Genomic DNA, 12,710 nt, shown 5'->3' with positions numbered 1-12,710 from the left:
AAATTAATCATTAAGTGAAATACAAACTATAAAGGTCCAAAAAGAATAACTGTGTAAAGCTATATCTTCCTTGGCCTGTTCAACAGCCAGGTCTGGCTAGAGTTAAGAGAATTCATGGGGTCTGTATATTGCAGCCAATATTTCCACTGCCTTTACCACTGCTGAAGGTCAGTTAAAAATTGCATACATTTGAATGAATTCAAGGTAAAAATTCATCACCAGTAACACAATAGTAAACCCTATTAGAAGTATGAGTTTGGTAAGTGGGGGCATCTAGAATTGTATAGAAATATATATATATATATAATGTTATGGAGGGTCTGGCATCATCTTGTGTTTTATCTGTGTAATATTATATCATGTGATTTCGCTACAAGAACTGTGTATAATGAATTAAGAAATGTGATGAAGTTAAATATAGGATGAGGTAAAAAAAAAAAAAAGTAAACCCTACTCATGAAATAAGTTATATATTTTATAAACTCTAAAATTACAAATGTTACAACATTTAATGCAGTAGATGTGCATGTTTTTAATCACTATTTAACGAAACATCCAGATTTCATTAATAAAGGGGAAAAAACTGACATGTTCTTGTACTCTTTTCTGCCAGGTGGAAATGCTTTCACTGTAGACCTACACGATGATCAACAGATGCCCAGTGACACCATTACTATGGGTACAGAAAGAGCACTTCAAAAGTTGTCAGGAATTATAAATATATGCATTTTAAATTAATTATATAGCCAGTTAGCTTTTCTGTTTTATAAATGTATTCATTACTTCTTTTGACTATCTAGATTATATTATTAGATTATATTTATTGTTTATATTGTTAATTTAGTACTTTCTATAGTAAGAAACAGTATATATGTCATAAAGACAGTACATGTATATGAGAAGCCTGTTTGTCACACACATATATTTCAGATCATCAAGCAAAGACAACATTAACATTACAAACAATAACCAGAGTAACTACAAAATGCAGTTTTTAATGATGATTAAAACCACGGGGCGATCGTGGCTCAAGAGTTGGGCGTTCGCCTTGTAATCGGAAGGTTGCCGGTTCGAGCCCCGGCTCGGACAGTCTCGGTCGTTGTGTCCTTGGGCAAGACACTTCACCCGTTGCCTACTGGTGGTGGTCAGAGGGCCCGGTGGCGCCAGTGTCCGGCAGCCTCGCCTCTGTCAGTGCGCCCCAGGGTGGCTGTGGCTACAATGTAGCTTACCATCACCAGTGTGTGAATGGGTGGATGACTGGATATGTAAAGCGCTGACTGGATATGTAAAGCGCTTTGGGACCAGTAAAGCGCTATATAAATACAGGCCATTTACCATGTTAAGTTATGGGCAATGTACCATTGTCCCACCATCAGCAGCAAGAATTGCAATCAAGCGTCAAGCAATCACTCAGGGGGAATTTTGCTTCACTCTTCTTTGCTGAGTTGTTTTAATTCAACCACACTGGGGTCTGATTTAAGTCTGGATTTGCAGTATGCAACTTCAAGTCTTCATTTTATTATTTGAACCATTCAGAGAAGTACTTGTGTGTTTTGGATCAAATACTTCACAGTCCAAGTCTGGTGGCTAGAAATTCTCATTTTGGGTAGAAAACAGAAGTTATGGTTCTATTGATAATGACAAGTAAAGCAGGAAAGCAGCCCCAGACTGTCACACTACCACCACCATGTTTCACTGTTTGTATGATATTGTTGGAAGAGGACCAGGTTTGTTTGGAGAACCTTTTTTCCCCTTGATAGATTTCTTATTTATTCAGGTTACTGATCAGAAACAAGTAAGTGTGACAAATATGCAAAAAACTAAGAAATAAGACGGGAAATAAAGACTTTTTCATGGGATTGTACATACATACAGTTGTTATATACACTCATCATATGCAATACTATCTATTTATTTATTCCAGGTGGAAATGCCTCTGGTTTATTGCCACAAGATGTTGATCAGCAGACATCCAACGGGACCTTTAAGAGAGGTACAGGTCTATTTTTAAATACATGTGCAATAATTTGCTTTCTCTGCCAATTTATTTTTGATTCATTAAGCAGACTATCTGAAAATAAACTTCGGATTCAGTCAAAGATTCAGTTAAATTTTGTGAAAATAAACTGTATTTATAATTTTCCATATTGTGTTGTAGATGACTATCAACAATAAAGTGTAATGTGCAGAGTGGTAATGATTAAATTGATTACTAAAGCCAAGCTATCCCCCCCCCCCCCCCGAAGTAATAGTCTCATTACTTCGAGACTAGACTACTGTACCTCCCTTTATTTTATTTTGGCCCCCCACACTCTTTTCTCAACTGTTTCCAATTAGAATAGATAGAATAGCATGCCTTTATTGTCACTATACACTTGTACAATGAGAATCTCCCTATTGCCATTCGTACTTCTGATACTATTCAGTCTTTTAAATCTCACTTAAAGACTCATCTATTTACTTTGGCCTTGACTCAAGTTAGTTGATTATCATTTGGCAGGCTTCTATGTTTGTCTTGTGTTGCTGTTGTCTCACTGTTGGTACTTGCTCTTAATATGTGAAGCACTTTGATCGACGTTGTTGTTTTTAAATGTGCTATATAAATACATTTTGATTTGATTTAAATTAAATTGTATGGATATCATCATTAAAGTGTCTTGATGATGTTTCAGAAAAAGAAGAGAACAATAATGGAAACTGTGGTTATAACGATGTTATAAGGTTTCTAAACCTGAACAAAGACAATAATAACTACACTCTGACAAGGCCTGTGAAAAACTACAATACTGTTACAGAGGTATTACATCTAATGAAAGTTTTTGGCATCCTAGATATGGTAAGTAGTTCAAGCTGTGTGTGTGTGTGTGTGTGTGTGTGTGTGTGTGTGTGTGTGTGTGTGTGTGTGTATTCTTTTCTATTTTTGCTCATGAAGCATCATTCCCTTCTGCTAAAAGAGAAAACATTAATTCTTTACTCTAGTTATTTGCTATTATTAATGCTCTATACTTATAGCTATTATTATTAGTTAATACTGTTGTGGGGTGTCTTCAAGTTTTGGCCATGTGCTTGCACTCTGAAGTTTAATGATGAAAGATATACATTGCTAGGTTTTTAGAGCCTTACAAATTTTGAATTTGTATTTTATAATAAGGAAAGGTATTGTGTTTTACATAAGGATGGGTATCGTTTAGGTTTGATCCAATACCAGTGCCAAACTGGTACTTTTGAAACGGTGCCGGTGCTTAAACGGTGCTCGAACTGGTGCTTAAAGAATGGAGAACACAAACTTTGTCCAAAAACCTCTGATGTTTAGCTATTTTGTGTAAAACGATGACAATGTTAGCCTTTTCTGCAGCTATAGGGCATATATGGTCTCACTCTTGGCTGGAAGCAGTGCTTAAACAATGGAAAAAACACAAACTTTGTTCAAAAACCTCTCATGTTTAACTGTTTTCCACTTTTTCTTTGGTCATTTTAGCCTTTTTGGCCAGGGTGAAGGGAGTATCTGCCATCAAACAACAAGACAGCCGCATGTAACTACGACGGTGTTTGCTAGTTCACCTTACATGCATTAATGTAATAACGTGGTTAGCATACTCAACGTAAATTACACACGAACAACATTAAGCTACTCACCCAGAGAAGAACAGCTACTGCTGCCATCATCATCATCATTTCTGCTACACTGGCAGGGCTAGGGGCCAGGACTCTACTCTTCAGGTTCTTGGGGGATGTTGCTAACTCCGGGTCCAATAACAGGCAACCCACCCGCAGTAGATGTGCTCGGTGTGAGGTCTCGCAGCAAGCTATCAAATACAGTGCATTTCTCGACTTTTAAAAAAACGCAATGCGTCGCCAGGTTCGTCGTCAGATTCGAGGTGTTACCTCCTTTGCACAGTATCACAGTATCAGCTTAAAGCACTTGTTGCAGGCTGCTGAGTTTGGATCTTTTGCTGTGAAGTACAGCCAGACTTTTGACCGCTTCGCCTTGGGCATTTTTAATCTGTAGCTCTGCTCTAAAAGAACGTACGTACCTGGGCCCGCCTACTATCCTTGCAAAGGTAAAATGATTGGCTAGAATCCAAAGTGTATGACATCTCAGGGGAAAAAAAGCACTGAAATAAAGCACCGAAATGTGCGCTGCTTTTCAGTCTGGTTACTACCGTTTATGTCAGAACCGATACCCGTACCAATCCCTAGTTTTACAGCGCTTTTGTTAGCTACAGTTTGCTAATTGCATCGCTGGCAAGATATAAGATCCACTGTAAATAAAGAATTGTTATTTCCATCTGGAATAAAAATTATTTGGGTCTGTTTTTGGGACCTCTTCACCATTTCTGTGACCACATATGGAATACTCAGGCACCTAGTCTAATCTAGTGTCACCCTTGATTTCTTTGCTCACAGAAAGAAACCGAACAGATCTTCATTTCTTATATTTGGGTATTTTTGGTAAGTTTTTCATTAGAAATACACAATTTCAAGCTATTGTTGAAATGTGGATTTCATCTATTTTTCTTGCTTGCATCCCTCCCTTCTCTTTTACAAAACCTTGTGTAGAGATGGAAAAATGAGCACATTTCTTGGAACCCAAAGGAATTCTGTGGACTTGAATCCATAACAATTCCTACTGAACTGTTATGGATGCCAGATTTAATTATCGAAGAAATGTAAGTTTAACATTAATATGCTTAATCTTTATATTCTATCCATACACTCTTAGATGTAGAATCGGAGAATAGAATAAAATAATCATTTAATTGTCCCACAAGGGGAAATTTGGTTGTATCAGCAGCAAAAAAAAACCCACACAAAAACATAAGAACAGGACATAGGACAGAAAACACAATTTTTGCATATTTACATCATGGACAGTAGTTACCAGAGCAGAGTACAGTACAGTTGTTAAAATTAGCGTACAGATAGCTTGCAAACAGAGCAGGATTCTGAAAGATGTTTAAATAGTTATGAATATTTAGAATAATTAGAAAAGTGCAGGTTGTGTATTGTACCTGTGCATTAAAAAGTAGACATGTAACTTACAATAAGTTAGTATATATATAGACTGAGAAAATGTAATGTGCAGTTATAACAGGAGAAGTTGTTGCAGCACTGATGTAAACATCTATGTTTGTTGGGAGCAGTTTTGATTGTACAGTCTGACAGCTGCAGGGAGGAAGGACCTGCGGAAACGCTCCTTCATGCATCTAGGATGCAGCAGTCTGTCACTGAAGGAGCTCTGGAGTTCAGCAACATTTACATGCATGGGGTGGGAGACTCTGTCCAGCAGAGATGTTATTTTGGCCAGAGTCCTTCTGTCTCCCACCACCTGCACTGAGTCCAGGGTGCATCCCAGAACAGAGCTGGCCTTCCTAATGAGTTTATCACCACAATTGTCCATAAAATTCTGAGCTCCATTGTGCGGGACAGCAGTCCATAATAGATAAACAAAAACAAGAAACACAAGAACAACAAAGAAACAACTATTAAAGAGAAAAAAGGACTCGGTCACTTGGTCGGAATGTATTCACATTCACAGACCCACCAACAGTTATGGTGATGATGTAACATTGTTATTTCATGGAAACAATATGAAAACTGTGCCTACACTTTGTGTTAAAAAAAAAAGAGGGAGGGACTGTTAGAAAAAAAAAGTATTTATAAAATGTGCTGCTTGCTTTTGCTTTAATTTCATTTCTCATGGTCTATGATAGATGCTATGGAATTGCACTATACCTTGTGTAATAATTTGTTTTTCATTTTCATTCAGGACAGAGAAGGATAAAGCTACTACAAATCCTTTTCTGACGATTTATTCAAATGGCAATGTCTCATTTAGGAATGATCATGTGGTAGTAAGCACCTGTAAGATGAATGTGTACAAATTCCCCTTTGATATTCAGAGCTGCAACCTCTCCTTCAAGTCAATGACACACACTCGTGAGTTCATAATATATTTTGTTTTTCTTGGTCTCAGGAATAGACGTCATCAGATACCACAGCATATTTTTCTTCCTTACTGATCTGATTACTGCATTTTCCCACTTCAGCTCGAGAAATAAATTTGAAAACACTGGAAAATGATAAAGTGATAACAAGGTGGACCAAAGACTTGATAGAAACACAGGATGAATGGGAGTTCCTTGACATTACAGTCAACAACCAAACCAGTGATTTGGACCGTTTTCAATCTATGCTTGTTTACACTGTAAGTATTTTGAAATTTATCCACTTTAGCCACACAGCATCAAGCCAAACCATATTTCTAGTTTAATTCATTTGTCATGAAAACAAAGGTAATCCATTGTGTAGCTTTTTCCCCCCGGTAGCTTTCAATTCCTAGGTTTCTTCACCACATTTAAGATTACTGACACCTACTTCGGTTGCCGTGTTCTTAAACTCCAACAAAGTAATCTTTGTGTGTTGATAAAAAAAAATGCACTGAATGTAGCAAATGTTTATTTATTGCTGATTTTTACTTTAATGGTTATGGGAAGAAGTATATTGTCAGAAAAGTCTTTGTGTTCTAATAGTATACTGCAGCAATTCTACAAAACCAACTAGATCAGTATCTAATAAAATGATTATTATATGATGTTTTTTAATCCAAAAATATTTAAATGTTATTGAACCTCTCCCAGATGGAAAGCAAACAGCTGGCAAATAATCTCATCCTCACAGAGGGTGTGATCAAACAAGGTATTGTGCCAAAACGTGATTGTCTGCCAAAAAATTTGTACAGGAATGTTGTTTGTAGCTCAAGAATCAATATAATTCATCAGAGATACATTTGATGTTTGTTTCACATATTATAGGCCAACAAGTCATTGAATACAGGCAATCACGTTTTGACAGATGATCGCTTTTGGGCGCAACGATAGCCTGGTTTAGCCTGGTTAAGCTTTCAAAATAAACTCAAGATGTTGGGTTAGTTGTTAAATATGCCCAAGGCTAATCTAACAAGTGGTCCCACAAGAAGACCAACCATATGGGAAATCATTTGATAAAGCTCAAGCAGAGAGTTCAACCAACAAGGAGCATTGTAACAAAAAGTGGGAGTAAACTTAGAGTCAATGGCCTGCAGGGTACAATCCATTTGACTAATCTGCTGTGAAGTTAGCTTAAGTTGCTGGACCAAAGCACCGAGAACTTGGTCATACTCACCTAACATGGCCCCATGACGGGTATATGGACTGTTGCCAAGTCTGCTGGGCCTGGAGATTGGCCGGATTGTTCTATGGTTACTGGTGAAATAGAGTAAGAGTTGTGTTTACAGAGGGGCACATTGGGGCATAGGCAAGAGATACCAAGGGGCACCAAATGGGTGCTGGCAACCAAGGAAAGTCTGTAAGAGAAGGAAATAAAGTGTTCTGGTGCCAACGTGGCTGCGGGAGTTGGTTACATCCATTCGAGATATTTGCAATTCCTCTAGATGCTCCGCAATGCATTTCAGCAGTGTCTTAAATTACAATCCGGTCTATTTTTTATGGAAGCTGAAGAAGGGCAGGAAGCCAGTCATAGGGCATTGAGAATTTGGTAATTTTCAAAATAAAGGTGCTATACCCATGTATAGGGCTGCTCAATTAATCGAATTTTAATCTCGATTACGATCTGGGTTTTCAACGATCATTAAAAATGACTGAGCCGATTATTAGCACCTCCCTCGTGCTTTACTCTCGCGCTGTTCCGTGTGGCAAATCGGGCGCACCTCTCTGCGTTTCGAACACGCGTCACAACAATTAAGAGGACCCGAGGGAAGCTCGGAAAGCTAAGCAGAAGTTATTTGGAGAGGAGAGGATAATGGCTGCTGAAGAAAGAATGCCATTGGTTGAAAAGAGAGGTAAAACGACTTCAGTGGTGTGGAAATCAATGTTCCCTCTAAGCTGCGCACGTGCGCAATTGCGCACTGCTGGCACGGTTTCTGTGCACAGAAAATCTGCGTTGCGCACAAAAAAAATCTAACCTGAATTGAAATTAAAATTAAAACTTTAACAATTCTGTTTTGCAGTGTTAGTCAGTAAGTGACTGGCTGCTCCTGTATGGGATTAGAACGATGCCACCTTATCCTATAGTCCAGCCAATAATGCGATTCACATTGGTATATACGCAGCCAATCAACGTCGTTGACAGGCTATGACAGCGTCCTTATGTGCCGACACCGGTCTTTTAGCTGGCAAAGCGGCGTGGCTGATGTGCAGTGAAGCCACATTAATGACAACGTGTACAACCATTGGAGATGTGAGCAGGACAGACGGAACAATTGACGGAAAAAGTGTGGACTTTATACCAGTTTTTAAATTGTGTTGATAGGCCACGTAAAACCAGAGTTATGATAAAAATATTTGCAATGTTTGGTTTTCTTCCTGAATACTGTCGTTGTTTATATTTACTGCAGGAAGAAACGGTAAAAACGGCGTTTTATAAACGCTCAAAGCACTCTCTGCCTGTGAGCAAAAACAAAACCAAAACCCCCCCACCCTTTCCTATTGGTCGAAAAAAGTACCGTGTCGACCAATCAAAAAATGATATGGCAACGTGGCATCTAGTTGTTAAGAAACGGGGGGAAGTTTTAGGAGTGACGGCGGTGTTCTGAGATGTGAGAGATTTGAGACGTTTAGCGCAAATCTTGTGTAGTTAGTGTGTAGTATAGTCAATAGTTTTGTTGTGTGTGTCAGAACAATGAGGCGGCTGCTGAATGTTACAGGTGTTACAGGAGTGATACATCTCCTGTTGTCAGGCCTGCAGGTATCAGGCTGTTGTTCTCCTTTATCTCATAGTGGACAGAAATGATTTTTTGGAGTGGCACAAATAATTTGTGTGGCATCAAATTTGATGCAGAACAGCTGATTGTTCTGTAAATAGTTTGAAATGTTTATTTAAAAAAAACGCCTTGGCTGCATTAAAAAAAATAAATAGCTGCAAAAACCTTTGTTGTTTGCCAAACTGAGTTACTTTTTTGAAGTAGTAACTATATAATTAATTGCCCAACATTGGTCATTATATACTGTATTTTGCAGACAGAGAGTTATAGGACTCTCCCAGACCACAGACTCATAATACAAGTCAGAGCTTTATGAAAAAAAAAGAAAGAAAGAAAGTTGTGTTTTCAAAATTGGAGTTCAAGTTATTTTTACTTCCAATAGTGTTAACATACTACACAGGTCATGAACAAGATTTTTTAAATTTTCATTGTAAGTGGGCTAAAGCAGTTAATTAAAAGTAGTCTAACATAAATGTAAATGCTGTAATTTGATTATTTTAATAAACCATGTAACTTGGATGGATTCGATGCTGGCGTGACCACAGTGCACACGTCTGATGTCGCTCACAGTGGTCCAAGGGACTGCTCAGGGAGTTTGTGTGTTCGCTCAGACACATGAAATATTTGAAGGAACATTGGTGGAAACATTATGGGTTCGCGGAGTCAGACGTGGATCAAATATTGTGCAGTATTTTGAAGTTCACTAAACATAGATGTTTACATTTTTCATTTATTTTTTATATTGCAAACATTTCCACTGTTATCAGTATTTGCACACTATTTTATATTATTTTTTGACAATCTTTAAAGCCATTATTCAATACATTGTTATTGTTAAATAAATATGGTCAAATAATCGAGATCTCAATTTCAGTGAAAATAATCGTGATGATCATTTTTGCCATAATCGAGCAGCCCTACCCATGTATACTATACTATACTATACTTTCTCTGGCTTTCTGAAACATTCTCAGTGTAATTTGAAGTTGTGATGAGGACAGAACAAAAGTCAGTGTCATAAGCATGAAGGTGATTTTTCTCACTCAGCGTTCTCTGCATTTGCATCTTTTCTCTGTGCACACTTGTTTTTCCTTATTTACTTTTTTTGCCTGCCTTAATAGTTAATGTAAAGTAGAAGGATGATTAACCACTTGACACATGATTTCACAGATTACCATGAAGAGGAGATCTGTCCTCTACATTGCCAATTTCATTCTGCCGATCCTCTTCTTCTTGATTCTGGATTTGGTCTCCTTCCTGATCTCAGATAGTGGGGGTGAGAAGCTCAGTTTCAAGGTGACTGTCCTGCTTGCTGTCACCGTGATGCAACTTATTCTCAATGACATTCTGCCCAGCTCTTCAGACAAGGTTCCACTTATAGGTAAACAAGTAGAGTTTATTCGATGGAACACATTAGTTAATCACATTAACACAACCCACTCTCCTCAGCTCTCTACTGCATTGGGGTTTTTACTCTGATGATGCTCAGCCTCTTGGAAAGCATTTTAGTGATGCATCTGCTTGATAAAGACTCTGCTACACAAAACAACAAGACAGATGGTGACCAAAGCCTAAGTGAGTAGCAGAGAAAAACCTTACTTAAAACTTAAAATGCTGTTTTTACAGGTGAGCTTAATCATAACAGTTATTCTACTTTTGGATCTAAAAGCTATCATGTATGCAAGTTTACATTTCTGGTTATGGTTTCAATTATGTTGCTTTTTGTGTTTAATATGTCATTCCAGGGATGAAGAAATGTTGTCACTGTGCACCTGTATATGATGCATCGCCTGATGAAACAGAATCTGTGACCAAAGAGGTGAGAATTAACACGTTTTTAAGAAAAAAAAAACAAGTATAAAAAGTTGTCATGTTGCATGAAAGTTAAAATGTGTGTTTGTACATCAGTTAAACTATTATTCCAGTCACAATGGCAACAAACCAGTTTTTAAAATGTACCAGCAGTCATTTCACCATACATGTACAGCAGGTAAAGTATTAAACACATCACCAATTTTCTAAGTAAATCTTTTTTTTAAAGGTATTATTGATATGAAATTCTCCGCAGATGTTGGTAACAACCCATCCAATCTAAACTGTAGCTGCCCACAAATAAAGTTATATATTTCCTTAGAGATATGGTTATGTGTAAATTAATACTTAATTTATTTCTGTATATAATTTGCAAGCTTGTTCATTTCCTTCTTAAAAAATAAATCTATACTTTTACAGGATAGCAGCAGCAAATTGATGGAGGCATCCCTTAATCTCAAACAAGTCTCAAATGAACTGGAAGAGAACGGGAAAACAATGAATCTGCTTGGCAGTAAAAGGAAAGACGTGAAGCCTGGCTACTGGACTAGAATAGCTAAAAAAAATCAATAAGATTTTCTTAATTTTTTATATCACAACACTCACTGTGTTTTTGGGAACTTTGTTTTCATTGTGGAACAGTGAAAACTACTAGGGCTGAAGTAAAAAGCAAACAAAAAAAAAAACAAAAACATGAAGTGATTAAGATCAGCATGAACTTATTTTTAGTGTGTGTTCACCCCTGCTGTTCTTTTCCATTGGTCCAAATAAAACCCGTTCTATTAAAGTGCAGGTTGATGATGGTTCACAGTAATTTGCTTTAAAACCAATCAGAAGTGTTTAAAGAGGATATGAAACACGACACATATAAAGACTAATTTACATCATGGAGCCCTACTCTCAAAACTGAAAGGGGTGTAACAGTGTCTGTGAAGCTGGATTTAAGAAATAAGTGCTTAAAGTTTTAAAAGGATGTTTAGCACCATCTTCTGTCAGCACAGGATGTTATGTCACCAGGTCGGTTGCAGCAAATACACTTACATTAGTTTATCTTAGCTAACTAGTGACAGAATTGATAACTTGGAGGAAAATAAGGACACTAAACCTAAAAATCAGTTTAAGGGGATCAGTTTCAGGCTGCCCATTGCTGCGAGAAACCAAGGATATACTGTCCACTTTGACTGTCTTTGTCTCTGGCAGTATTTGGGTCCTTGTTATTTGACTAGTTGCACTGAAAAGGGACAATCCAGTGGTTAGCTGTAATGTAACTAACAGCTTGCAGATACTGCATGTTCGCTGCAATGTAATATCTGGTCCTTAAGCTTCTTAGTCATTAGTTTTAGTTTGTATTCTGTTTTTGGTTGGTGTCCGGAGTTGTTCTTTATATTTGATTCTCTTCTTTAGTTTAGTCTAGCCTCTCTAGTATCCCCTTGCATCTTATTATCTACTCTATCTCTGTCTTAGGTATTTATGTTGTGTTAATTACATTTAATCCTGTTGGTTTGCCTTTAAAGTCTGTTTTTTTAGCTCCCTTTGAATACAGTTTATAGCATATTTATACAATGGGTGAAGTTAAGACAGTCTAACACATTGTTTGTGTTGTCTGGTATGCAGTGGAATGGAGAACTAACTTCTCTACTTCTTTTAAAGATTTTCTTTAAGCTCACTTAAACTTTGTATTCATATGGAGAGGAACTTGAGCAATGTCAGCCTATAATGGAACATTTCATTTCATTAATTTTGACACAAATTACTGATATATGTACATGTTTGATAAGTAATAAACAAAATGCTAATGTTCTGTCAATTCTAACCATTGAATATATTTAAAGTACAGTGTACTGGAAGTGTAGCTCTTTTATGACTTGTGTCAAATATGGTAAATGGACTGGATCTTAAATGGTACTTTTCTACTCTACCTGAGCAATTGAAATGCTTTATACAACTTGCCTTATTTAGGCAAAAGAGAAGGCAACTTGGGGTTAGGATATTTAGCATGGAGACTGGAGCAGTCTCTCGAACCACCAACCTTCCAAACAGTAGATGCTCTACCTCCTGAGCTACAATAGCCACACCTTGCTTATTTCTTGCAACATCAAGCATTGTAGCTCATGTTTCCTGTAAATCTATTTGCTTC

General features: G+C 37.3%; 1 protein-coding gene across 3 annotated transcripts in view; it reads left to right on the top strand.

Moving 5' to 3' along the window:
• Nucleotides 1–12,330, top strand: part of LOC100698779 (5-hydroxytryptamine receptor 3A) — a 29,767-nt gene extending 17,437 nt beyond the window's left edge. For all 3 annotated transcript variants that reach the window (XM_025909514.1, XM_019362226.2, XM_025909513.1), the window contains exons 2-12: nt 614–679; nt 1,925–1,993; nt 2,673–2,836; nt 4,408–4,452; nt 4,561–4,670; nt 5,771–5,940; nt 6,051–6,208; nt 9,932–10,142; nt 10,211–10,336; nt 10,507–10,580; nt 10,994–12,330. In XM_025909514.1, coding sequence (XP_025765299.1) covers nt 614–679; nt 1,925–1,993; nt 2,673–2,836; nt 4,408–4,452; nt 4,561–4,670; nt 5,771–5,940; nt 6,051–6,208; nt 9,932–10,142; nt 10,211–10,336; nt 10,507–10,580; nt 10,994–11,146 — 1,346 coding nt within the window. In that variant the 3' untranslated portion in view covers nt 11,147–12,330. The remainder of the gene's footprint in view (nt 1–613; nt 680–1,924; nt 1,994–2,672; nt 2,837–4,407; nt 4,453–4,560; nt 4,671–5,770; nt 5,941–6,050; nt 6,209–9,931; nt 10,143–10,210; nt 10,337–10,506; nt 10,581–10,993) is intronic.
• Nucleotides 12,331–12,710: the final 380 nt, after the last annotated feature.

This window comes from Oreochromis niloticus, linkage group LG8 (genome assembly GCF_001858045.2).
Source record: "Oreochromis niloticus isolate F11D_XX linkage group LG8, O_niloticus_UMD_NMBU, whole genome shotgun sequence".
Taxonomy (NCBI): Eukaryota; Metazoa; Chordata; class Actinopteri; order Cichliformes; family Cichlidae; genus Oreochromis; species Oreochromis niloticus.
Note: the sequence above shows the minus strand (reverse complement) of the source record. Positions and strands in the feature narration are given on the sequence as shown.